General features: G+C 36.1%; 5 protein-coding genes, 2 long non-coding RNA genes and 2 other non-coding genes across 15 annotated transcripts; 5 read left to right on the top strand and 4 right to left on the bottom strand.

Moving 5' to 3' along the window:
• Positions 1-439: 439 nt before the first annotated feature.
• On the bottom strand, positions 440-2,226 carry LOC101205816 (vignain). Its single transcript, XM_004142912.3, has 4 exons — positions 1,586-2,226; positions 1,198-1,430; positions 956-1,093; positions 440-826 (listed from the first exon to the last, which is right to left on the bottom strand). Exons 1-4 carry the CDS (start codon positions 2,034-2,036, stop codon positions 611-613), a joined length of 1,038 nt encoding a protein of 345 aa, XP_004142960.1. The 5' UTR covers positions 2,037-2,226; the 3' UTR covers positions 440-610.
• Positions 2,227-5,559: 3,333 nt separating this feature from the next.
• On the bottom strand, positions 5,560-6,441 carry LOC101206049. Its single transcript, XR_180812.3, has 2 exons — positions 6,181-6,441; positions 5,560-5,924 (listed from the first exon to the last, which is right to left on the bottom strand). It is a non-coding gene; the product is annotated as an uncharacterized LOC101206049 (long non-coding RNA).
• A 63-nt stretch (positions 6,442-6,504) lies between these two features.
• On the top strand, positions 6,505-6,576 carry TRNAT-UGU. The gene has a single exon. It is a non-coding gene; the product is annotated as a tRNA-Thr (tRNA).
• A 523-nt stretch (positions 6,577-7,099) lies between these two features.
• On the top strand, positions 7,100-7,243 carry LOC116402274. The gene has a single exon (XR_004214788.1). It is a non-coding gene; the product is annotated as a small nucleolar RNA snoR137 (small nucleolar RNA).
• An 882-nt stretch (positions 7,244-8,125) lies between these two features.
• On the bottom strand, positions 8,126-11,296 carry LOC101208559 (protein SIEVE ELEMENT OCCLUSION B). The gene is made up of 7 exons (XM_004143008.3): positions 10,922-11,296; positions 10,689-10,799; positions 10,143-10,591; positions 9,946-10,055; positions 9,722-9,864; positions 9,077-9,562; positions 8,126-8,986 (listed from the first exon to the last, which is right to left on the bottom strand). Exons 1-7 carry the CDS (start codon positions 11,111-11,113, stop codon positions 8,366-8,368), a joined length of 2,112 nt encoding a protein of 703 aa, XP_004143056.1. The 5' UTR covers positions 11,114-11,296; the 3' UTR covers positions 8,126-8,365.
• Positions 11,204-12,050, top strand: LOC116402068. The gene is made up of 2 exons (XR_004214438.1): positions 11,204-11,340; positions 11,427-12,050. It is a non-coding gene; the product is annotated as an uncharacterized LOC116402068 (long non-coding RNA).
• Positions 12,051-12,358: 308 nt separating this feature from the next.
• Positions 12,359-17,963, bottom strand: LOC101208799 (coilin). 6 transcript variants are annotated; one of them, XM_031880834.1, is made up of 13 exons: positions 17,819-17,963; positions 16,799-17,033; positions 16,532-16,596; positions 16,242-16,445; positions 15,415-15,574; positions 14,985-15,059; positions 14,559-14,712; positions 14,424-14,464; positions 14,142-14,333; positions 13,929-14,000; positions 13,703-13,840; positions 12,963-13,191; positions 12,359-12,873 (listed from the first exon to the last, which is right to left on the bottom strand). In XM_031880834.1, exons 2-13 carry the CDS (start codon positions 16,991-16,993, stop codon positions 12,737-12,739), a joined length of 1,662 nt encoding a protein of 553 aa, XP_031736694.1. In that variant the 5' UTR covers positions 16,994-17,033; positions 17,819-17,963; the 3' UTR covers positions 12,359-12,736. The 6 variants fall into 6 exon arrangements, with proteins under 6 accessions (XP_031736694.1, XP_004143057.1, XP_011649501.1 ...); XM_004143009.3 differs by lacking the exon at positions 17,819-17,963 and adding an exon at positions 17,302-17,559 and having other exon boundaries at positions 12,359-12,864; XM_011651199.2 differs by lacking the exon at positions 17,819-17,963 and adding an exon at positions 17,302-17,548 and having other exon boundaries at positions 14,424-14,461.
• A 1,543-nt stretch (positions 17,964-19,506) lies between these two features.
• Positions 19,507-24,525, top strand: LOC101206292 (hypothetical protein). Of its 2 annotated transcripts, XM_031880832.1 has the most exons (15): positions 19,507-19,655; positions 19,753-19,921; positions 20,253-20,400; positions 20,536-20,793; positions 20,948-21,122; positions 21,599-21,660; positions 21,747-21,910; positions 22,022-22,119; positions 22,532-22,590; positions 22,688-22,822; positions 22,921-23,156; positions 23,241-23,397; positions 23,638-23,713; positions 23,800-23,850; positions 23,949-24,525. In XM_031880832.1, exons 2-15 carry the CDS (start codon positions 19,869-19,871, stop codon positions 24,167-24,169), a joined length of 1,893 nt encoding a protein of 630 aa, XP_031736692.1. In that variant the 5' UTR covers positions 19,507-19,655; positions 19,753-19,868; the 3' UTR covers positions 24,170-24,525. The 2 variants fall into 2 exon arrangements, with proteins under 2 accessions (XP_031736692.1, XP_011649499.1); XM_011651197.2 differs by lacking the exon at positions 19,507-19,655 and having other exon boundaries at positions 19,698-19,921.
• A 741-nt stretch (positions 24,526-25,266) lies between these two features.
• Positions 25,267-26,447, top strand: LOC101209043 (sufE-like protein 2, chloroplastic). The gene has a single exon (XM_004143010.3). The coding sequence runs from the start codon at positions 25,440-25,442 to the stop codon at positions 26,148-26,150; it is 711 nt and encodes a 236-aa protein (XP_004143058.1). The 5' UTR covers positions 25,267-25,439; the 3' UTR covers positions 26,151-26,447.
• The last annotated feature ends 41 nt before the right edge of the window (positions 26,448-26,488 follow it).

Genomic DNA, 26,488 nt, shown 5'->3' with positions numbered 1-26,488 from the left:
TTATTTAAAAGTATTATTATTGTTACAATTATCACTTTCTTAATATTTTTTATGTTGAGATTTTCGTATTTTAGTTTTTATAATATGGTGTTTCTAAATTTGTTGGATTTGTGTATAATGTATCATATTGTCATGGATATAAACATGTTTAAAGATTGGATTTTTTATAGTTTCATTTTATAATAATATATGAGATAGATTATTGAGCAGTATTTTAAAGATTAATTATATATGTATGTATGTATAAATAATAATTTATTTCTTCCGTGTAAAAAAAACAATTTAACTTAAATAATGTGTGAAAAATAGTTGGAAACTTTTATTGTCATGTAATTTTATAATTTATATAATAGATATGAGTTACAATAAGCACTTGGGATGTATTATTGATTTCAAACCAATATTTTTGCTGCCAAAATAGTGTATAGAGAAAAAAGAAAGTGATAAAATATTGTAACTATATATTATATGATCATAATATTGCAAACTTAATGAATGAAACAAAGTACAATAAATACTAAATTCTTATTTTTAGCAATTCATTAAACATAATTAAAGGGATCTTAATGCTTCTAAATCCCATTTTACTAACTGTCTTGAAATCTTGTAATTAATACTTGATGGGATAAGAAGCTTCCATGGCTATTCCACACAGACCTTCTGCCTGCTCCACTCCTCGCTTCATCCTTACGTAACCATCTTCTCCCCATCCAACTCCCCATGAGTTCCGCACAAGCCAGTAATCTGTTCCGTCTTCCGTCGTTCCGTACCCAATCGCCACCACTCCGTGGTTCAGCTCTGTTCCGCAGTATCCATCGAATACTCCCTGTAATTTTGTATCATTTTTTTTTTTCTCGATTAGTTGTAGCAATGGCTGAAGTTATTGTTGATTATGAGATGATAGATACAAGTTTACAATGATTCGATGGATTGGTGGAGTGAAATAGGAACTTGCCTGCGAGTAAAATTGGAAATCTCTTCCCGCAGCGTCGATGGCGACTGAGACTGGTTGATTTGCAACGGCTTGCATCAAAGCATCCTCGTTTTCCGGTACGCTTTCGTATCCATCAATTTTGACTATCGGTGAAGATATCTGGTTTAACCAAACAGATCATATATGCTTTAGTTTGACAATTTTTGAAAGGATGAACGAACGATATTTTAGTTTTGGTTTGGTTCCTTAATTATAGAACTTACTCTGGATGAGCGACAGAGTCCTCTTGATCCATGGTAGGGATAGCTGTTCTCAGTGGCGATTCCACCATTTCTCTTTATGAAATCGAAAGCTATTTCCATGAATCCTCCGTTGCAACCTTTGTTCCTGTAATTGCAATCAAGCAGCTCTTGCTCTGATAGAGATAATAGCTGGTTGGTTTTGATTTTGTTGATTCCTTCAACTGCAGCCACACTTGAAAATGCCCAACAGCTACCTGCAAATATATTTTCAAAATCATTCATTATTTGGAATTATTAGCATTTCAATTTCATAAACCTTATTGAGACAACACTCAGATGTTTTTAGCACTCTATCTTCTTTCCCCCTCAAACAATATACAAACCCAAAATTACGAATTAGAAATTATACCACATCTGCCTTGCTCTTTGACTGCATTGACAGCTCCTCTTTCTCTCCAATCAACGGATGATGGAAGATCTGTATCCTGCTCATACATGAATCCACCGGCTCCTCTTCTTCTTTCATGTAACTTTCTGTAGTGGCTAATATTAGAGCGAGCATAGAAGTTCACAAACTCGTAATTCGACATATCTGCGAACTTGTTCAGCTTTAGCTTGTATGGTTTGTCCATTTGGTTCACTGTGAACACATGGTTCACATTCTCTTTAAACACGCTGAAACGTTTATGCTTTTCCTTTAGGTTCCTTGAAATCGTGTGATGCTTACCCCATCTCTCATATAACTGCCATAGACTTTCCTCTGTTGCTAACTCCTTCTCATCGAATTCAAAGCTTTCAGCCAATCCTGAAACTAAAACAATCAAAAGAAGAGGAACAAGAAGAAATTTGCCAATGGCCATATTGATTTAGAAAAACTAGTTCAATGGGGTATGAGTTAATATGATGGATAAGCAAGATGATGCTTGAATTGATTTGACAATGCATGTCTTAGTAGTTTATATAGACATTGTGTTGGTGCAAGAATTTGAACTGGAGCAATTTGCACCCAACCAAACCAACTTGATCACCTTTTCTGCTAGTAATGATATGGTGATACAGTTTTCTTGAATTTAGCGCTAGAATTTGGCTAGCATTTATCCCATTCAATTGTTATGTATAAGGTGCTGGGTGTTTATTATTGTGCTAATTCGCCTTATTTGATGCAGTGTGGAATGTTAGGTAGAATTAGTATATTTTAGTGGGTAGATTGAAATTAATTAGTGTCTCATATTTGTAGTTTGGGTTTAATTATTTGTTTATTTTACTGGTGGTAATAGAGCTTTTCAATATCATTATTATTATTATTTGGTTGGCCAATGGCCATGGATTTGGCCTAATCTCAAATCTGATGCAATCAACTTATCTCATAAAACAAAATCAATAGAATATCATATTTGACAATCAGTGAAAGATTTGAATATACATTCGTGGTGGTGATGGGTTTGAGATGATTGGGAGTAAAGCAACTTTGATTTCAAAACAGTTCGAACTTTTAGCCAGAAAATGTGGAAAGGTGACTCTGATAGTTGTATATCTTAAAAATGTGAACTTTGCATTGGGAATTGAGAAGAATCGACTTTAATACAAATATGTTAAAATAACATTTTTGTGTCAATCCTTTCAAATTTGTTCAATTTTAAACTGCAATTTTAAAAGTTGAATAATATTCTTGGTCTTTTTTTAAAAAAACAAATAATCCTATACTAACAATGTCTAAAATTTAATTATTTAATTATAGTAAACTATACTATGTGAATATCTCTTCAAAATTTACCTATATAGGTAACTCTTTTTTTTTAAAAGAGATAGAAATAAGAATTTAAAACTTATTGAAAGTAGAAAGATTAACGTAGAAGCAAGAGGATGCATGAAATATGGAAGAAGGGAAGGCGGTTGGGTTTGTTAATGTTCATGGTTCTGTTTAATGTGTTATGCATAGGAAACATTAAGTCGTATTCCCATCCCGAAGTTATGAAGCATTGTGGAGTTGGATAATGAATCCTTCTTTCACTTGTGAGTTCCTATTAATGCAAAACAGAAATCTTTTTCAGAAAACGGCGAAATAGATGAATCATTGCCTTTTGCAATACCCCATATTTCTCTCACCTTTTATGCTAGGCTGGATATATATATATATATATATATATTTTATAAGGAGAACATATCGATCTTAGCCCATCAATTTGTCTAGTTGTATCAATATTCGTCATACTTCTCTTCAAATTTAGATACATGTTGCAGTTTTTAATTATCTAGTAAGTTGTTACTTCAAATAATTTTATGAAAATTAATTGTATACGTTCAGTGAGTTCAGTGAGTTCAGTGAATTATAAATCATACATAGTATATGAAATTGACTCAAAGAGAAAACTAAAGTATCAAGAAAGCTAACCTTATATTATTATTCTTCTTATTTTCAATTTGTTGACAAATGATTGATAGTAAGTCTCATCTCCTTTACGGAACACACATTCAAGGTTCTAACTCAAATATGAGAAAACACAATCAAGTTTTTCCCAATTTTAGTTTGATTTTGGAAAGCATTTTAACCTTAAAATTGGAGTGTTAAGATACTGTTTAACGGTTTTTTTAAAACAAAAAATTAGTACAGAAAACAACAATTGTTTTTCGAAGCCTCAGAAATGGGGTTCCTCAAAGATGATGAATATTGAATCGGCGTTCCCACTTACGGAAAGTTACGTTTGAAATTAAAAAAAAAAAAGAGTTAAACATGATGAATAATTAATCAATAAAATGAATGAATAGAAAATCCCTAAATTATGAACTCAAAGTGTGATGCATATCAGGAATCCATACTAACAGAGAAATAACTGTGTCTAAATTTAGATGAGCTCAATCGATGTTATGCTATTAATGATGCAACCTAGAAGAAAATAGAAGAGAACGTTGAAACGTGGGAAATAATAATTGTTCTCTTTGACACTATCCATCCGTTGTGTTACAACACACCTTACTAGTCAAACAAATACACATTGAAAGCCAATCTTGTAAGTGTAATTTACCAATTCAGTAGATAAAAAATAAAATATCATTTCAAAAGCAATGATTCAATTTTCATCTAAAAATTGTGGACACCAATTATTCTTGGATTTAGAAAGCTTTCAGTGTGTTTGATTTAACTTGTAAGTGTTTAATCTTACAAATATGTCACTGTTTGATGATCATTTAAGAATCTTCCAGAGTTTATTTCATTGGCTTTGCATTTAGAAAAAAATGGTAAACTTCCCTCCAAAGTGCGAAGATCCAGAGTCTTTCCTCCTCCATATTGTAACGACAATAAACAGGAGGACATAGCATCCATTTTCAGGGAATGGTCAAGTAGATCCTTCTGTATATATGCACCAACGAATTTCAAAATGACAAATATACAAGAGCTTAAGACAATGGATTAGGGTTATGGTAAATTTAGTCATATCAACACCCTCCTTCACTTGCGTACCAAAAAATTTGTAAAAGTTACATCAAGTGGAAAGCAATACTAATGAGGAAGAAAAAAGATTACATAAGTTTGAAACGAGACATTTTGTTATGATCGGGTTCATCACCTATCATCCCAAAAACTTAACTTGACGAGTTCACTTCAATACAACAGGTACAATTTCTATGGTATGCTTATAAATCCATCCATCGTAAGAGAGACAACGATTAAGGTTTTCGAATATAGAAAACAACATATAACATACAGGAAGGATTATAAGAAGGCTTTGATGACACAACACTCCAAGGGCAAGCAACAACTGATGTGCAATAAACATCTGAGATCAACAAACTAGATAGTTATTTTCAAATCTTAGTCATTAACAGAACCGAGAAAACATCTTACAGATAGGAGCTGTGGAAACGCCTTGAGGAAGTCTTGTGCTAATAACCACAGCAGTATAGGAAGCCTGAGCTCAACCTAGTAATAATGAATCTTGTAGAGTTGTTGATGATCCTTTTTCAATAAAAGAGGCCAAACAATTTCAACTTGATAAGGGTAATGTTTTTCTGAAGCCACTCTACTTGAAAAGATATGAAGAAACAAGAAACTAACATCGAACATGGATAGATAAAACAGGAACTGATCTGATGTCAAATGCAGAACACAAAAGCTTTGCATGAATTTCGACACCACGACCGGGTCAAAATAAGCATGCAGCCTTAGCATTAGTTTATGTCAATAAGTAACTAAAAAGGAGCAGAAGATTAAATAGAACTTTTTCAGGTTAATAAAGATGCAGATGCAATTTTTCTGCAAGGAAGGAAAATGAAATTCCTTCACAGGAGAAAACTCAACAAAAGCAACCTATATTGATGACTCCGCAACCCCATGGAGTCTGAACATATGAATTCGAGATACAGCAAAGGGTTTCTCATCGCAAAGACAAGGTAAGAACACAACATTGAGTCAAGTTTTAACAAACTGAATCGTGAGTCAAATTCAATTATTCAAAAAGCAAAGCTCCAAAATGAAATGAGCATTGTTTACCATTTGATAACCACGACAATTGCATAAATGAGCAATCAACCATTTATAGGCCACCCAAGTATCATTGTTCTAGAACAGACAAAGGAAACTTGTAATAAAATGTCAATCTAAACTTATCGATTCAAAACCGATAGCAGCAACAGAAGGGCACCGGGTGAAGAAAAGAGAAGAGTTAAGCAAGAGAGTCGTTCTGCTTCGCTTGTTGCAATAGCTCTTCTCTAACTCTTCTGATCTCTGCTTCCTTTTCCAACCTCTCTTTCTGAAACAGCAAAAAGCGGAACACAGAGATGCCTTATAAACAATTACAATTAACATACAGAAATTTACATAAGATATCGCATTCAAAGCTAAAGAAATCAATGAATAAGCTGAGAAAAGGTTTCCACCTAGGGTTTTCCTTTTTCCCACAGGAGAAGTAGCGGAATGGATTGAAGAAAAAAGTATTAAGGACTATGAAAAGAAAAGAAAAGAATGATAGAATTAGAGACATGGAAGAAGGGAAATTGAACAAGAACCTTTTCGTCTTGACGGAGAGCGATCCAAACATGGAGTTTATCCATTGACTGCCAGAAAACGAAAGCACCCAAGGACATTGCAAAGAAGGTCGCTACTTTCACCATCTTGTTGAGAAAATGGAGTGTGTGTACAGATTGTAATTGGGCAGAATGATGGATGAAAAAAGTGACGAGGAGAAGAAGGGAGGTGGAGATGGTGGTTCGATGCGATGAGAAGAGAGAAGAGAGAAGAGAGAAAAGAGATCTCTCCTCCAGAAATATTCTGATTCTACGAAACTTCAAATTAAAAGTTTAATAACAAAAAAAGAAGTAGATGATCAAATGGCCCCTATAGCTCAGTGGTAGAGCGTCAGTCTTGTAAACTGAAGGTCTGTAGTTCGATCCTGCATGGGGGCATCTACTTTTGCTTTTATTATATAAAATTTTAATTCTATTTTTGTGGCGGAGTGAATTGGGCTGGATCCGGATTGTGGTTAGAAAAGCAAGAAAAGCCCAAAAGTTAAACAAAGTTCGTTAACCTCCAAGAATGGTCCTTGATTGCCTATAAATAAAGCACCTAAACCCTAAACCACTATCGCTCTCGACGGCCGCCCTGCTTGATTCATCTCGTCTTCTTTCTTCATTTTCCTGTGTTTTTCTCTTTCTTTTGTCTGCATTGTCCCCTAAATTTTATTTGTTTTGATATCGCCTTCGATAGGCGTTGCGTTCATCGGTGGGTTTTAGATCCAGATGGACGCGTCAACGGAGGCGTAAACTAACTGCAACTCTTCAAACCTAATCGTCTTCGTTTCATTCGGAGGCAAGGTATGAGTCGTTTTGTGACTCGTGGCTTTACTGGTTTGACGTTGTGCCATTTCATTTTGTTTTCAAAACCTAGGGTTTTACCTTCTAGTCGCTCCTGAAATTATTTAATAAAATTGTTGCTTCTTACTGGTGAACTCTCTCAGATTATAATGATGGATGTTCATGTTTCCGAAGCATAAATTGATTTTGAAATCTGCCAGTATTAAACAGCTCCGTGTAATTTTATTTTGCACTCAGCTACCTGTCTCCTGGTACATTCCTTTTACACCTTTATTTTAAAGATGGGATTGATTCAAACATTGATTTTCATCGAACCTGTGAAAAATCTCGTTTGCAAAATATCATTATTGCTAGCTGTTCATTCTGTATTTGTCATAACTTATAGAAGAGTGGAATATAGGAGTTTGCATCATCCAAATTTTGTTGTTTTCGAATTTTCGATGTTTGAATAGTTGGAGATGGCCAGCATATGGGGATGCAAAAGGGTCTTCATTGGTGGCATTTGTATTGAACGATCACTCTCAAATCTGCATTGAAATTATTTCCATAGAAATGAAAAATTATATGTACAAACGGAGACTCCAAGCATTAAGGTTAAAGTTGTGGGATGGAGAATTGATTAATATTTTTTGTATAACGTGTTGAATTTTGATGAAAAAGCTCAATTATAATGTAAATGGAAAGAAGAAAAAGACAAAGAAAGCATAATTTTTTGCTGTAGCTAATGGGAGAAAAATAAATTATAATTTAAAATATGATTGATTTAAGAGACGAAATTTCGTAAAAAATAAAGTAAAAGAAGAAGTCTTTTGGAGGAATCTGACGATAAACCGTTGTTGATAAGTAGTCGTTTATTCTATAAATGGACATTTAAATATAAGCTAACACAATCGTGTTCATGTAAAGCATTATTTATCATTTGTGTACGTCTTATCCAAATGTAAGCTTTTCAATGAAGAAAAGGATATACTGCAAAGAAAGAAAGGAGAGACGATGAAAAGGAAAGTATTTCATAAAAGCTGATTCTTAATGTTAACTTTGAAATTTGATGAAGAAGCAAGTACTTGGCAATAATACTAATTTGGTCATTGAGTAAATCAAGTAATAATTTTGTTTGTCACCCAGTAGCGAGAGGGAAAAGTATTTTAAAATGAAGCCATGATTATAATTACCTTTGGTGGAAGATATAAATATGACAAGAAATTACAAAACAAAGTTCACTTCCATGCATCCATGGAGTTACAACTTTTATTTCAGAAGAAGAAACCACGCTGCAAACAACTAACAAACTCACACTCATAACTTTGAAGGAAACTCTCGGCAATGTCACATAAGTTGAAAGGAAAGCTGTGTTATTGGAAGGGAAGAAGCTTTGCAATCTTTAGTCGTTGCAACAGCGATACATGATGAATTTTTCCATGGCACTACCACATTCTGAACAAACCACCTTCTCTGGAATGGTGCCATTGGAAGAAGGAAGAATCAGACGGTTACAATGCTCCGGAGTGTGGATGTCTTGGAGGTCTTTGGTCATAGCAGGTATAAAACCTTCTTCCTTCACATGCACTTTCCAACGCTCTTCATAACCGTCCACCACATTGGTTATAGTCTCGGCTTTGGCACGAAGGATATCGGTTGAGCCTTTGCAGAACAAGGCCCATCCCTGGTCGCCACTGTCAAAACTCAACATCGTCATCGTCTCTTGCATTACGGGGTCGTCTTCAATTGTGTTTCCCCTTTGTGTTTTTGAATACCACATGCTTTCTAGCCTAACCCAGAAGAACCAAATCAGGGTTGGATCTACAAGTGTGCGGATCATTTTATCTGCTAAGATTCCAGCTATGTTCTTCTTTATTTTCTCCCCCGGGTTGCTCTTTCCCACGTACAGTATCTCCAAATTTATCCCAGCATCCTTAGCTACTCCTAATGCCTTTGCACTGAAGCCTCTTATCCATGCCAAATCTTCCCCTCCAAGTATGCAAATGTATTTCCCTGCCTCCATCTGAAAATTTACCACATTACAGAAAGAAAGTGAGTTAAATGAGAATATCAATCAACTTTGGAAAAGTGGGTGGAAGTTGAGGTTTATTACCCATTGGAAGATGAGGGGTTCGACCGAATCGACTAAGAGCTCTAGTCGCCAAGTTTCTTCTTTCCAAAGTGATTCCTCTCGAGCGCTGGTGAAAGGATAAGCCAAACTTCCCCAAATCCAGAGCATATGGACGGCGTTGGTATTAACCACTTTGCCTTGCGGGTCCAGAACCACCAATAAAGGCTTTTTGATGAAGTTCCATACTTGTCTTACATACTTAATGACGGCGGATTCGATTAGTGAAGGATGTGCCACTGAGTACCATGGCATCAACCCCAACAACGCCTCGAATTTCACCTGTTTATCTTCTGTCCATGGGGACTCCACAATTGGCATCCACACCACCTCGTAATCGCTTTCTGATCTTGTTTTGTTCTGTCTCGATTCTCTGTAGATTTGGTCTAGCATTGAAAGCTCCACTATGGACAGGTCCAGGTCAGAGATGAGAAGTAGCACATTTTTCTTTCTCAGCACTTCGAGAGTAGCCTGTGAAGTGATTAAAAAATGCTCAAGTAGTGTTTGATAGAGGGTACTTGAAGAATCGTTTCAAAACCGACATAGAATATATGGGAAGTTTAGAAACTGTTACATTCCCTCTCATTGTATTTTGTGTAGAGGGTTTGGTAGAAAGGAGAAAGTGCTGACCTTTTCTTTGCTTAAACCATCGAGCAGGGGTGGCTTATCATCCTTGGAGTAAATCAAAGCCCTCAGAATCTTGTTGTTGTCAATGTGGGGTATCTCAAAAAGGCGGACCAGGTTCATATATGCCTCATGATGCATCTTCTCATCTGTATACACACACACAGGAAAAAATACTCAGTCTCAAGTGCCTGCTTATATTGAAGTTTAGAGAGCAACAGAAGACTCACTTATGTAATGATGACAAGCAAGAAGCAGTTGTTCGAGGTGCTTGCGGATGTTGTCGATCTTATGGGCCAAACTAGACAGCTCCCATGTCTCAGATGCTGATGCCAAATACCTTATGAAATGATGCAGAGAAAAAAATTTAAGAATGGTAAACTATTTAGGTAAGTTAGATTATCAAAAGTGGGAGACAGTGGCATACTCATGACCAACTCCAATAAGGCCCGCATTCTGTGCAGCGCAGGCAACGATGCTTCTGATTGTCCAATAAATAGCTGTTGGAATAAGAGTGGTTGCACTCTTCATTTCAGGCGTGTCTGGAGTAATATAATGGGGAGGAAGCATCTTGAAGTCAACAATGCACTTCGCCACATCCACGAGTGACTTGATGAGTTTGTCGAGGGCTTCAAATTTTTGCTTCACTATGTCGACTCTCTCGAATATTTCCGGGAGTTTTTTGAGGAGCGAGATGTCTTTGGCAAGTAAGTCGGTTGAGGACTGTTGAACCAATAGCCAAAACTCTCCATAGTTGATAGCAAATGCAGCCAAGGCCAGCACCACCTTAGCATCCCACGGCCAACTTGATAACAAATTGAAGACTTCCATAGTCACGGTATGAGGATCCCCAGCTCCTGAACACTTGTACTGTATCTGTGATCATTCAAAACAAACAAAGAAAATGAATCTCTGAAAAGACATGGACCTTTTTGTATACCCAAAAGAAAGAAAAACCTCTAAACTACACAACCTCATTAGAAACTCTATTGATAGTGAATGATACAAAATCCAATAAGTCTAATAAGTCTGTTGGGCTTGGGGATTTGTCTTCGATTGCCTCCAGCTGAGCTCGAGTTGTTCCCTGGAAACAAAACCAACCAATGAGCCAAGTTTACACGAAAAGTTTGAATATTCTTTTAAACCAAACAGTGATTTGGTATGATTTAAAGTGAGAAAACACTTATTAAAAGCACATGTATATGCCTGGAGAGTATTGAGTTTAGCTCGAAGGAAAATTTGTTCAACAAGGCTGAGCAAAGGGGTGACAGGAAACTCAAGTGGTTCTTCAGAATGAGTGGCCAAAACTTGCTTTGTCAAGGCATTTTCGTCGCCTCCTGCGAAAAGCTGACGGTCTGGTTTGATGAGACTCAACTTACGTGGTGCTGCAACAGCCATGGATTTATCTCTCTATATATATTTTGATAGGGAAGATAAGAGTGGAGAGTGAGCAGAAAGGAGGAAAGTTGGGTTATATGCTTATTAATGGTGATTTTGGTTTTGAGTTGAAGCCCTTATATACTATCATAAAAGGGGATTAAAGGTCAAAAGTTTTGATGAATTTCTACCTTGCTTCCAAGGGGGTTTAAATTACTATAAAAGTGAAAAGAGAGGTTTACGATAAGGTATGTGTCTATGAGTTATAAGAAGTATGCTTTTTCTTTAAGAGTGGAAAAATGAAGTTTTTGATCTAATTCTGTTACAAAAGCAGCTGCCGACTGGGGGATCTAGATTCAAGGGTGCCTTGTGTCAGTATCTCTGGACAACTTTTTGGAAGTACAAATTCAAAATCATAGCCAAATAAGAGTCTGGAAGATTATTAGAAAGAAGAAAAAAGAAAAGGAAAGAAGGAAGCGACATTTAGAATGGCTGGAGACAGACATCATTACTTTGGATGTTAACTCAGACATCAGACAAAGAGAATGTCACTTTATAAAGCCAAAGTTGTAGCAAAATTGCAGCACATGCATGTAGTTTATACAGTGTGCAAGTGTTCGGTGAAAAAAGGATCTTCCAATTACAGTTTCCATTTAAGAGCATCAGTTTTTGAAGTACAAAATTGATTTGTGTATCGCGTTTGCCTTTGCTGAAAGAGTACTCTGGGACTAAGCTCGAAAGTTAAAGTGTAAAAGTTAAAGTTTGGTAAATCAATTCAGCAAAATGACCTATTAATGATTTGAATCAAGTAGAGTTATATGGAGGGCTTGAAGAGAGACGAAATGTGCTAAGAAAGCCAAGCAATGGTTTAACTGTTGATAGGTAGCAAAGAGGATAAGTAAGCTAAGGTGAGATTGGCGGTGATTAATGGGTATTATTAGAAAGATTACTGGATGAGTGCATAATGGATTTATGTCTATATTTACATAAGGTTAATCTTGGTCTTGTAAATATTATTTGATTTAGGGTTTTCAACTTTAATTAAATTTTATTATTGTAATTTAAAACTAAACATTTTGGTCATTGGAGTCCCCTTCATTTTTACAGGATCAAAATAGTTGCTTTTGGACAAAATTTAAGATATGTTAAAGAACAAGGACCAATATGATATTTAGGTAGAAAAGAAATATGTTCTTTTTCTTTTTGGTATGATTCAATGGAAAGTTGAAGACAGATTTATGTCAGTTTATGTTTGTGCAAAGTGTGTCCGAGGACGTGAAATTTCTTTGCTTAGTTGATATATGTGACCAAAATTCCTGAAGTGTAGTTGTTACATTAAAGTTTCTCCAGCAGGCAAAAACAATACACTACTGTAGCTGAAAATATTCTATCTTGAGATGGAAGCGAAGCAGCATTCCCCATTTTGCTTCCACCATGATAGAAATACAAAAGTTCTTTACAACAAAATGAAATTGTTGAGCCTAAACACTCAAACAAAATGCCTAATTTCCATAGCCTTCCCGCCTTTTACAGAGAATGTAACTAAATTTTGTACAAAATTGCATAAATTGAAAAGTAGACAACTTGTCCTTGAGATGCTTGACGACTTTACATGCTAGCAAATGTACCCCACTAGAGTGATTCTCATGGATCATGAGCTCCTTCCCAAGCTTTATTCTCCCCTGTTCTCCATCGAACTTCATTGCACAATTTAGCTTTCTTTGCCCCGAAAGCCTGGAGAATTTCATCCCATCCATTTTCCTTTCCATTTCCTGAAATGACTAGAGACAACACACAGAATTCAGCAAATAAGATTGTTGTAGCATTACATTTACTTAATCCTAACACATAACACAAGTAGCTTCTATACCTCGTACACTGGTACGGTCTTCCCACTTTTTCCAGCTTTGTTTTGGTGGCTTGGGGTGGTTCTCCCCCAATTTGTTCCAGCTTTGTTTCGGTGCAGTGGAATGGTTCTCCCACTTGTTCCAACTTTGTTTTGTACCAGATGCTTCTCTGATATTACCAGCAGTTGCTTCAAAACCTACTGAATTTTTATGCTCAACGATTTTGATGTCAATGAGTGAGGAGTAATCTGTCTGTATAAATTAAAGCGCCACTTGTTAATCTCTTTCAAATAGCAATTAGCAGCTGCTATGAGGCCTTATGCTTGATAGCCTCTAAACCTAGGAACTAAATGGGAACATAATTTTCTATCTTGGCAAAATATCGATCAGGAAGCTGAGCCTGACCTGACAGCGGAAAACAGGCAGTTGGCTAGTACAATTTAATTAAGTTTAAGATGCTCTAAATTTGATCGTCCCTGGTGACATGCTTCTTACATTATCTGATTAACTCAAAGTGAACAAGATAAATAGACTATTAACTATCTATTAGCTTCATGGTTTACAAACAGCTGAATCTTAAATCTATATCAACACCGGAGAGATAGAAGCCCAACTATCCGGGACCTTTTCTCATAAAGCAAGAACAATTAAAACTATATTGGATAGCAAAGGACTACTGAGCCACCAATAGTGGTTGGTGCTTGTTTAAGACCATGAGTACTAGCAATACCTAAACAGAAAAAATGATGGCTAATTTGAGTACCTTTAAAGATCCATCCTCTGCATATGGATGTTTAATTGATTCATCATTCATTGCCGCCTTATAAACAAATGGATATTCTGGAACAGGAATCACCATAATCTTATTTGCTTCAGGTTTACACCACAATACCTTTCCAACCTAGCAGACATTGAGCAAGGTATAACTATGTCGCATCATCTAAAATATTTATAATTTTATATCATAAGGGAGCCAACAGAATTATTACTCTGAAGGAGGAAAGTTCCGGAGTCCAGGTTGATGATAATTCTATTAAACGATATGCAATTATATCACCTCTCTGCAATATACAAGTTCATGGAAGAGATGAATCCAATTCCAAACAAGAGCCAATATAAACATATGTTAGCGACAGAAGCTAATTCCAGAGTAGGAGAGGACATGCAATATTCATAAGCATGTAAAAATTATCAAAACAAACCTCGGGCAAGCTAGCACAAGGTTTGAGCTTATCGAAGTCAATCGGGGGGTTCATAGTTGATAAACCTTTTTTAGCTTGCGGCTTAGAACTTTGTCCTTCACAGTTCTTGCAATTACTCGTCCAAGATGAGGACTTCCTTTGACCCCTGTTTCTTACATTCTTAACTGCCATCCCATTCAACCGTATGATGTCCTGAAACAGTCAATTCCATTGTCGAAGAACTTGGTTTCACTTGCAAGGACCACACACAACAGAAAAGAGATCTAAGCACAGGGATAATACCATTGAAGCTTGACCTGGATGGACAATCTGGTTTGCCTCTGCTGGAACTCAAATTTAAATAAACTTGTTAGTACTTGGACCAAGCAGCATAAAGTAATAACATGCATTTTCAAATAATAAGAAACACAGACAGACCTTGACCAAGAGGCAGAAAACGAACATGGCCGGGTCTAATTACCACCGGTACAATTTCTTTATCATCACTACTGCCAGCTAGCTGTTCAGAGTCCTCAATGTAATTCTCATCAGGTAACTTACGGTTACTCTTTTCAACTCTTTGTTGCTGTACCTGCAGAATGATCAAGGAATAATAATAACTCAAGGATGGAATTGACGCAGTCTCATTTTTAGATGGCTAAAAGTGTATGCCATATGTTTTTCCAATCTAACAACCCAGTACCTAAAAGATACAATAGTTAATCAATTTTACCCATGTAGGTGGTTAAAGATATAGGTCACATCCAATAGAAAGTAGAGTTGACGTTGAAACAGGATGTCAACTCCACTAGTATATAAGAAAGATAAACCATCTCAGGAGGAGGCACCAAGAGCACCGAGTACCTTTTTCTTCTTAGTTTTGACCTGTTTCCTCATCATTTTCCTTTTATCCTTGTCCGGAGAAGAAAACTTTTGAAGCTGAAAAAGATGAAAAATTACAATGAGTTAATTACTTTTCTACACAAGGCTAAATGACTTAGAGAGTTAACATCCTATAAACTGAAGAAAATCGAATCAATTCCTGGTTTCCATAATAGTTTAAAAGACTAATTTCATGTGATCTTATTAAGTAATATCATAGGAAATCAATTTCTACAAACTAAATCTCTAAAAGTTTAAATAAAGATTGATTATGGGAATGAGGACATTGTCAGAGATTCATATAGTTGGGGTTGAGACAAGGATCGATCTTTCCATACTTCATCTCCAAAAATTAATAAAACAAAGACCCTTCTATTAATTGAACTACGCTGGCCAAATAAACTTCACTAGCCTTTTGCTCGTTGGAGATACTTGTATCGGTATGACCGCTGGATGATTTGTGCTTCTCGACCAGACTCTTTTCAGAAAGAACTTTGTGCTGGAATCTACCATTATGCTCTGTACGAAACTTCAAATATTTGGAAGTTGGAACAACTCTTTTTTTCTTCATCCTACAAGTTGGACAGAATAATAAGAAACATGAATACGCATGACAATTCTTACAAGGTACAACCATGCAATATGAAATGAAACTTCGTCAAACAAAATGAAAATTGTCCTAAAACTAGTATGTGGATACCGACCATATATATACCTGATATGGAGACTAGAAAGAGATGGTGTCACCTGAAAACCATGGATTGGGAATAAAATAAAATTCAACATCATTCTGACTTGTATTAGTTCACAAACCTCGCATGGTCGAGGTGTGATGTTACCAGTGAGTCAGAACCACGTTTTCAACGCAACTTATTCAAACTTAAGTATATAGTTACGATAACTAACCCTTAAACAGCAAGAACTAACAAGTACGTGACACTTACATCCTGGTTCTTCTTTTACCAACTTCAGAATCTTGTTTACAAAGGTATCGAATAATATAGAAATTTAAAATCACTTCCGAATCCTACTGGAACCATAAATGGCATTTTATAAACTGGTACCATTCACATTGAAGCAACTGCCATAAACAAAAGCAACATATAAGCACCAAGGGACCATTAGGTTTCAAGTCCCTTCAAGAACATGGTGTTTGAACATTGAAATGTTGTCTGCTCATAAAAATTAACGCTATGCGATTCTTAAGCATCTGCAATGACAGATATTGGTGCTACGTACTTTGAACTGTGAAGTGTTTTCAGTGCCTTCCTCTTGCTGGAAAGTGTTTTCTTGACGCTTCCCGCATCCAAAGTGTCTTCCAACTGACGCAGAAGTTCATAAGGTTCATCAACTGCATCTGCTTCATTTTTGTAGTCAGTGCACTTGTTCACAAGCTCTTCCATCTTGTCAGCCGCAGTCACATTGTCCACATTCTTCTTAACCCTGTTAGAAGAACAATGCGGCAAACTGGGACACCTGGTCTTATAGAGAGGAAGTATTGAAAGAGGAAATGCGGCCCACAAACTGACCTAACAATATCTTTATCCTTCAAAATAGAAGTAGGTTCAAAAGGAGGTAGAACAAAGCCATCCATCTGTGAGAGGGAAAAGACAAGTTAAGCATGCATACATGACATTCACAGTGAAGTGCATTCAGGAGAAGGGAAGTTAATCTATCTGAAAGACCCAAGATTGTTTGATGAATTCCAAAGTCCTCCCTCTCCTCTCTAACATAAAGTGCATGTAAAAATGAGACCCCCACATTGGACAGCCAGACAAGTTGAGAGACGAACTTACAGAAAGAATGAGGCCATGTGGGCAAGCAGTACGAAGGAAGAAGTAATCAAGAAGATAGGAAGAGAAGTCGGAAATGGTAGGGAGATGAGATTTGAGAAGAATCCAACTCCGTTTGAGTCCATTTTTCCTGTGAGACTTGCTCAGTAGCTGCCCCTGTTCGAAAAGCAAACGTATTCTCACAGTCCCCGAATTCATTGATCATCCGAAGAATCCTCCAGCAGCAAAGCAACTAAGACTGATTCCAAATTTTGCAAACAAATGGAATCTTTAAAACTATACTTCAAGTCGCTTCATTGCGGAGATTTAAAGCTTCAATATGTTTGAGAGTGAACACTTATTGATTAACCTTTCTTTTAAAATATAATTCCTTTTAACTTTCATTAAAAATAATCCTTTCAATCTTATTTTGGACTCTGGAGGAACGAAAAAAGCTCTTTTTTTTCAAAAAAAAAAGAAAATATTTTTATTATTCAAATTGGACTAATCAAAAACAATTTACATACCATATTGGACAAATCCACGAATGTCGAAGTGAAAGCGAAAGTAAGTTCTCATGGAGCAATTTTAAGTGCTTAATGGATTCGAACATAGGTGATCTATCCATGATTAGGATGAAACTAAAGGCTCAAAATATTGAAAATAAAGCACAGACGCGAAGCGAGAGGGTAATACTACTGAACTTGGTTCATGTGATATTATGTTTTCATGGAAAAGAAGGGGAGAAAAGGACGGGCAAGATTTGTGGGTGGTGAGGGTAATTTGTATAAAGCAGCAGCCTACATTGCACTTGTGTTGAGCTAGTGGGAAACAAAACATAATAAAGCAACTCCACTATATCAGCCTTAATGGAACTAGTGGGACATAATGAAGAAGAAGAAGATATTCATTCCTATGCCATGGTTAATTTCGCAATTTTTACTTTGACTACAGCAGGAAAGTTTAATATAGGTAGATAAAATTGTGGACAATCAAAATAGAGTTATCGCTTTTTGGACTAAAATAGAAGCCACGAGGAGATACCTCTCATAGAAAACACTTGAAGAAAGAAAGCAGACGTTTGGGATAACAGGTGTGAATCATCCCAGAAGAAAGTGGTCAAACTTGGGTAGTGGTTGGAGTAGAGAGATGCTGCATCCTCGGCATGGCATGGAATTTTGGTTTCCTTCTTTCCTTGGTCCACTTAATTAGAAGAAAAAATGAAAATATAATGGAAGAAAGAGGTGGTGGATATGACATAAGCATGCAAAAGGGTAGTCAATTTTGAATTTGAAAACCAATGTCCACACTGGGGACTCTGTTGTTTCAACTTAAACACCATGCAAGATTCTTGTCTTCATATGTATATTATATAGTGTTGTTACAAAATGGGTAAGCTGGTGTGTAGTGAGTCAAGTATATATAGAGTCATCTTCAGTCCTACTTGAATCTCATTTCCCCTTGGCCGCCCCCTTTGGCCTAAATTTCTACTATTTAAACCTGCACCCACCAGCTCTCTTCTTCACTTCCATCTCATTTCTCTCATCTCCTGGTAAATCCTATTAACCATTCTTTTCCTTCTCATTCTGCCAAACCATTTTTTCTAATTAAAGAAAAATAACTTGAATAGACGTATTCTAATCATGCAAAAAAAAAAAAAAAAAAAAACCACAATTTTATCAAAATAGTTTTGGAAATATCAGTTTTTTTCTATTTTTCTTTTAAAATAACCCCTGTTTTCTCATTATAATTATTTTCTCAAAGATTATTGTTGTTCATAAATTTAAAAGCTTTCAACCAAACCTCCTAATACCGCTGTGTTGTCATCTGTTTAAACACTTTCCATATGTATCCAAATTTCACTGTGTTGTCTCCTAAATTGGACTGCCAACTTTAATTAACTCATCTCTGATTATACCTCAATTACCACTAAACTATTACATTAATTATTTTCTAATCATTACTCATCTTTCTATTCTTTTTTATATTTTTGTATATCAATAGTATTTAAAATTTTATTTTAAGAGTTTGTCATAACCTGACTCACAGTTATACACTAAACAAACATGTAAAAGTATATTAAGTTTGTACGGTAAAAAAGTTATTAATAAACAACAATTTTGTAATTAAAAGCCTATTTAAATAATTTTTTTGAATTGTATATGCATAAGGAGTATTTAGTCCTTTCATGGTTGAACTATTTTTCTATTTACAATTTATTGCCTTGTTTGATGGTGGATGTAGAGATTGCTCTACCCAAGTTTTCACCATACACAAATTTTTGTTTGACACCCATATCAAATTAATAAGATTCGTCCCAGTAAATATATTTTAATAGCTTAGAAGACGATAAAATTCACGAATGTACCATTTTAGGCATAAATTTTGTATACTCCCACAGTCTACAGAATTTTTCACTTCAAGTTTCCCAAATTGTTTGCCCTGTGTTCATATAAACTAAACCATTTTCCTTTTACTTTTTCTGTGTTTGCTTAAAAAAAGTATGTGTATATATATATATATTCCAATCCCACTCCTTGTATTTTCATTTAATCTATAACAGGCATACTCTTGTTTTGATGTAAATCAGATCTTTTTATTTTTTCCTTTTTAGATAACAAAGCTTCCTTACTTTGTAATTAATTTTTGTTGGTTTTCTCTGCATGAACTCAACTTACTTAGTTTAGCCAAAAAGCAAAGGAAGAAGAAGAATAAGATATCATATCTTTGGTCTGTGTGTTAAATAATTAGCCTTTTATTATAAATTGCCATTCACACACACGTCTTGCCTTAGAATTATAAAAGAGATTAATCTCTGATTTCATTAATGAACAGTGGTTGATCCACCTAAAGGGTCACATTCCCCGCCCCCACCAAGGATGTGAGTCAATATACTGCCGTCCTATGCAGTTGAATTCTACTATCCAAACGGGTTTTTATCCTTTTCTTAATTCGTTTTTCTAATTGTGGATTTTCAGTGTTGAAGTTGAAGGTATCAAAACACATCAAACACATAGCAGAATCCTGTTTTATGGTCTTGTCTTACTCTGAATTTGATCGTTGAGAACCGCCACTGCCGTTGACAACACACATCATGAAAAACATCTGCTTTTCCCTCTTCTTCTCTTTCGGACTTCTCTTTAATTGGTCTGTGATTCTCTCCTCTTTCTCACTTTTAGTTTAATTTTCTTCTATGGTTGTTAATTCTGGGATATTTTAAGAACTGGGTTTCCATATTTGGTTTAAAAAATTCTACTTCATTTATAAACTTGGATTCTTATTGATTGAACCAAAACCCACTTCATTTGTTTTCAAGTTTTGCATTCCATTGTTAATGGATTCTATTTCTTCCTCTTTATTCCTGTTGCAAATTTAGGAATATGCTTAGTTTGGGAGTCCAGATAATCTAAGGCTATGGTTTCAATAAAGCCACTGGCTTGCTAATCATTTGGTGTATACGAACTCTAATCTGGTTCAGGGTCTCCTCACAAACCGGACCAGAGCGCGCTGCCCTCCCACCGAGAGGTTGGAACTCCTATGACTCATTTTCCTGGATTATTTCCGAAGAAGAATTCCTAAAAAATGCTGAGATTGTTGCCAATCAACTTAAATCTAAGGGATACGAGGTAGGAATTTGGTAAATGGCTGACAAATTTTGTTTGTAACATTGCCCATTTTTATAATCTAATGTTTGAATTCCTTTAGCTTTATTGTAATCTAATGCAGTAAAATGTAAGACTTGTTTCTTTTACTTGATGCAGTACGTGATTGTGGATTACCTCTGGTATAGAAAATTGGTTCCTGGGGCATACACTGACTCTCTTGGATTTGATGTGATTGATGACTGGGGGAGGATGGCCCCAGACCCAGTTCGGTGGCCTTCCTCTCAAGGTGGCAAGGGATTCTCTGAAGTAGCTAAGAAAGTTCATGATATGGGTTTGAAATTTGGAATTCATGTTATGAGAGGAATAAGTACACAGGCAGTAAATGCCAATACTCCTATATTGGATATTTCAAAGGTAACTTGGGCAAGTTCCCTTATTCTGTATACTGTGAGCATTGATAAATAATCGGCACTATAACACAGGAGAAGTGTTAATTGTAAATCCTTTTTTTCCTCTCTTGGATGAAAGATAGGGAGTTTATGCTTAAATTTTCTCAATTGCTTCTTAGGGAGATGCCTATGTAGAATCCGGGAAAAAGTGGCTTGCAAGTGATATAGGGATCAAGTCGAGGGCTTGTGGATGGATGCATAATGGTTTCATGAGTGTAAACGTTAAATCGGGAGCTGGAAAAGCCTTCTTAAGGTCCCTTTATCAACAATATGCTGATTGGGGTGTTGATTTTGGTAAGTTTTACTGTCATTAACAAAAAGTAAGGTTGCTTCCTACTGTAAAAGTATTAGATAGACTGTTATCAATTTGTAAAGAATTTCTTCTTAATCTTCAACTTTAACATTTTAACCGATTATCCTTAGAACACTTAAGATGCCCCGAAAAATCTGATGTAAATGCTTTTTTTCAATCAGTAGTTTGATAGGAATAAATCTAGCCATCTCTTGTAGTTTTCTGTGGAAAAACGCACTATTTATTGATAAGAAGTCTAGTAGTGTGTTAATCATGATCATAGATTTCAAAAACACCATAACTCCAAAGAAAATGTACCTCATACTTAGAAATATAGATACTGACTATAGCAATATATAGATAATAAATCTTTAATTTGCCTGTGAAATGATGTTAATTTATTTTTGCTCCCACTATTTCCTGGAACCTGTGTACTAACCTGAAATTATCATTCTTTATAACCTTATTTTTCTGGCAGTGAAACATGATTGTGTCTTTGGCGATGATTTGGATTTAGATGAAATAACCTTTGTCTCTGATGTATGTTTCTCTCTCTCTCTCTCACACACACGCACATACACAACTGTTACTCCTTTGCTAAATGCTAGTTCCTTGAGTATGCACAGGTTCTTAAACAACTTAACAGCACAATAGTATATTCTCTGTCCCCTGGAACAAGTGCAACGCCAGCCATGGCCAAGGCTGTGAGTGGGCTGGCTAATATGTATAGAATAACAGGTGATGATTGGGATTCTTGGAACGACATCGTTTCTCACTTCGACGTCACCAGGTAAATGAAGTTGTTATGTTTCAATTCAAGAGATTCAAATTCATATCATTTGACATTGATATCATCTCTACTTGTACTCTACTTACACAATCTGTTTCATCTCTTCTTCAGGGATTTTGCTACAGCTAATATGATAGGTACCGCAGGCTTGCTGGGCAAATCATGGCCTGATTTAGATATGCTTCCACTGGGGTGGCTTACCGATCCAGGTTATACAATTTTATAATTTTTTTTTTCATATTCCTCTCTGGGAGCTGAGGGGTAAGATTGCAATAAGACTGAACAAATGAAAAATGATTGTACAATCAGGTTGAGTAACAATCTTAAGGAGTTTGGTAACAAATTATTGTTCCTTGTTATTTGGAAAGCATCCTTACTAGATTCGATAAAAGAATTACATGCAACTGTCTTTTATGAATCATTTTTCTTCAAGTAATATATATGTGATGCCTAGTTAGATATGAACTAATCATTAAATTATATTCCAATAAATGGTCTGTATGAGGAGACTGAATACAGATTAATGGGATTGGGCAAATAATTTTTTGGGCACTTTGTCGAAATAATATTTCAAATTAAGCATGTGTAAATGTTATTAATAATGTGAAATAAAATGTTTAGGTTCAAATAATGGGCCGCATAGGACAACCAACCTCAACATAAATGAACAAAGAACTCAGGTACCTCTCTTTTTTTTTGTATTTTAAAGAGAGAAATTATCTCAGGAACTCTCATCTGACATAGAAGTGTTGCTTTTCCTTCTTTTTTTTTTTCCAGATGACTTTATGGTCTATATCCAAGTCTCCAATTATGTTTGGAGGAGATTTGAGGAATATAGACAATACCACCTTTAGTATCATCACCAATCCAACCCTATTAGAGATCAACGCCTTTAGCTCAAATAATATGGAGGCAAGTTGAGCTTTTTTCCATTTTTTAAAATTTAGAAGTTAGGAGAAAAAATTTCTTGATATCAACATTTTTACCTTTTGTTTTTGTTGCCTTTACAGTTTCTTAAAATTGCTTCAACAAACTTTAGAAAGCGAATTGTGAAATGGCATTCCAGAGGTTTGGAGACATCAGCTTCGCGTATATTGGGTCTCACCAAATGTGCATATTCAGACACGACTGGTTGGATTACTGAAAGTCTCAATGAAGGTCTCGAAAAAATATGTTGGAAGGAAAATCCTGAACATGAATCTCAAACACCTTTTTGTCTATATAAACGAGGATCCCGAGTTGCAATGTAATTTTTTGATACTTTGCATTTATTTGGCTGTGTAAAATTTTGATTTTGAGCAGTGTCTCAAAATATTATGTTCTGTTGCAGAGATAAAGAGGCAGCTACTCGCCGTGATCAAGTGGAACTTCTATCATTTCCAACTAGCTCGGTGGATGTTTGCCTGGATGCCACTCCCAAAAGAAAGCATAGTTCTGAAGCGATCATGAGGGGCTCATTTTTCCCCTGTAAAGGGCATGAGAATCAGGTTCATCTTTGGCTCTTGTTTGTTTAATGTCGTTTTCCAATTTATAATCAGAATCAGTGTGCATAGCTAAGTATTCGGAATTACCAGGTTAACCATCCTGCTAAATATTATATCTTTGTTTTGGAGAGGATGAAGAAAATAGTGGACTTCAGATCTGTATATGCATATTCTTTTTCTTACTACTTTCATCTTTCTGATCCTCTTATTTTCTTCCTGGAATGCTCACTCTGATAATAACAGAAGTGGGATTTATACGCTAATGGGACGTTGGCAAACCATTATTCAGGGCATTGTGCAATTGTGAAGTATAATAAAGGTAATGAATCCGAGATTGAATTGCATTATTAAGATGAGAGTTAAGTTTTTGAGCATCATGATCATTTATAAAAATTGTTCCTGCAGCCAAATCTATTCCAACAGGAGCTCGCTCTTGGGTCGCAGCAGGAAGGGGAGGTTAGTGTATCTCTGAGATTCTAGATGGATTTTCTCATAGATGAAATGAAGCATTCTTCTGTTAACATATTACTGAATAACATTTTGATCTAATTTAGGTGAGGTATATGTTGCTTTCTTCAATCTAAACAATGCGAAGACTGTTATATCTGTGAAGATTTCAGACCTTGCCCAGGCACTCCCAGGCAAGAAATTGGGTTCGAATTCTTGTAAATGCAGAGAGGAATGGTCTGGAAAAGACTTTGGACTAGTCTCAGATTTAATAGCTGCACCAGTTGAAAGCCATGGTTCTGCACTATTTATCATCAATTGTAACTAGTCCAACCGCGTCATCAAAGCAGTTAATCCCTCTGGAATTTGCTTACATTTTCTTATCGAGTCTCGATATGTATGGCGGGAAAATACATAGTGCGATGTATCAGTCAAAGTCTTCATTGAAGCAAATTCCTGGGGCTCTCATAAATCTGTACTAAAGACTTTTTAACATCAATCCAACTTCTCTTCTCCCTATGTAAAACTTTCAATGGTGGGGTGGCTGCTTTCTCTTTGTCTGCATGCCTCTCCATAACATGGTGAAATGCTTTTCAGAGGGTCTTCCCATGGGGCCAACAAAACTTTGGTTTCTAATTAGTTTTTCAATTGATAAGATATTATTGGAAAATAAGTTTTTATCAATTAAACTTTGTTATGTCCATCTCATCAAACTCCAATATTTTAAATTTACAATTAAATCTTTCGTCTATCTCACCCCATTTTTTAAATTATAACTTATTACCTTTCTAAATATTTTTGTTATTCATAGCTTGTGACATTTTTAATCCAATCCTTTTGGCATCTTGCTAGTTGGTAAAAGAATGTTTGTATTTAAAATGATATGATAAAATAGTCCCCATTGAATGGAAAGAGAAAGAGTAAATGTAGTGGACAAGACAAGTACAATATATAGACATTTGAATTTGAAACAATATAGTTGGTTGTTAATTACAAAGAAAGCAGCCGCCGGGGCCACCCAAGTTTTGAGTGGTATTTTTGGTGAAGTAAAATTCAAGTTTTGTAGCTCTATTTTAGTTTTAGAACTAACAATTGGATAATGTAAGTTGTAAGAAGATCATTTTCAATGTTTTCTTACTCAACTTTGATTCATATAAGTAATAACACTTTCACTCCCTCGTAAGTGATGACCTATGAAAACTATTCATTTGGATTATTTATAAGTGCAAGTTGCGTTATTTGATAATAATATTTATTATAAGAGAGAAATGTAATGCCCCCCCCCCCCCACCTTTTTGGGCTTTCAAATCGATGCCCTTTCGTGGGCCACAGGATCCCTTTGGATATCTAGTGGAGGGCCCATCCATCATCAACCTCGCTTCCTCTTCTCCCAAACCTCCTCGGTTTCCTTTATAAATAAGAAAGAGTACCTGAATTGTCTTATGGGAGTGATGGACCCGGTAAGGATACCAGCACACACCGAGGGCCGATTCCCACCCTCTTATTCTTCCTTCCTCAAACATGCCTCCCTTTCTACGTTCTAAACTTTCTATACTTTCTCACTTTCTTCCTCCTTCTTCCTTTCTTCCCATCCAAACATGTCTTCAATAATCCCTGTGACTGCTTCTTCTCCACTTGGCTTCTTCCCTCAGTTTTCAGCTTCCTCCAACCTCCATTTTCAACAGTTTCGCTTTCCTCGTCTGCTCAACCGCACACTTGCGGCCTCCATATCTCATCATCTTAATCTCACTTCCTCTAACAAATTATGTAGTCCACGCCCTAACTGCGATCTCCATTCCATTGCACTTCCGGTTTATACGTCTGAATCAGTGGCCGATAAACTTCGTCGGCTTGTTTTGGAATTCGAGTCTCTCCTAGAGCCGATTGATCGGGTTAAACGACTGTTGCATTACGCGGCCATTCTGGACTCTTCGGACGAAGCCATTCGACTACCGGAGAATCGAGTGAAGGGATGCGCGGCGCAGGTGTGGTTGGATGTGAACGTTGACGAGTTCGGCCGGATGAGATTCAAAGCGGACAGTGATTCAGAGATCGCGAAAGGATATTGTTCGTGTTTGATTTGGATGCTGGAAGGTGCGGAGCCGTGGGAGGTTTTGAAGGTGAGGAGCGATGATTTGGAGGCTGTGAACGTTGGATTGCACGGAAAAGCGACATCTAGGGTTAATACATGGCAAAATGTGTTGATGAGTATGCAAATGAGGACCAACACTTTGGTTTCAAACAGTGAAATGAAACCGCCATTGGAGCCGTTTACCTCCCGTACTGTTCATCGTCGCCTCCATGGATGAAACGAAGCCTGAATTGGAGGATTTAATCTTCAGGAGCTGGTCGTTCATCATAACAAATTGAGAAAGCAACAGGGTAGATGAAATGAATCAAAATTTCATATGATCTGAAATGAGAAAAGCTTGTATTGTAATCATGCCATACCAACACTGAAACAGGTATCTTTTGATTGTAACATAAAATCATTATGTACTAATACCTCATGATATTGGATTAAGTTTTCCATTAGGTTGGAAGAGTTTTTCTGTATTAACTTCAACATCATCCATTAACCTTAAGACCCAAGTTCAGTTGTGCAACACATCCTCTCATCTATGTTGAGAATTTCACGTTTATGTTA

Source organism: Cucumis sativus, chromosome 2, assembly GCF_000004075.3.
Source record: "Cucumis sativus cultivar 9930 chromosome 2, Cucumber_9930_V3, whole genome shotgun sequence".
Lineage (NCBI taxonomy): Eukaryota > Viridiplantae > Streptophyta > Magnoliopsida > Cucurbitales > Cucurbitaceae > Cucumis > Cucumis sativus.
Note: the sequence above shows the minus strand (reverse complement) of the source record. Positions and strands in the feature narration are given on the sequence as shown.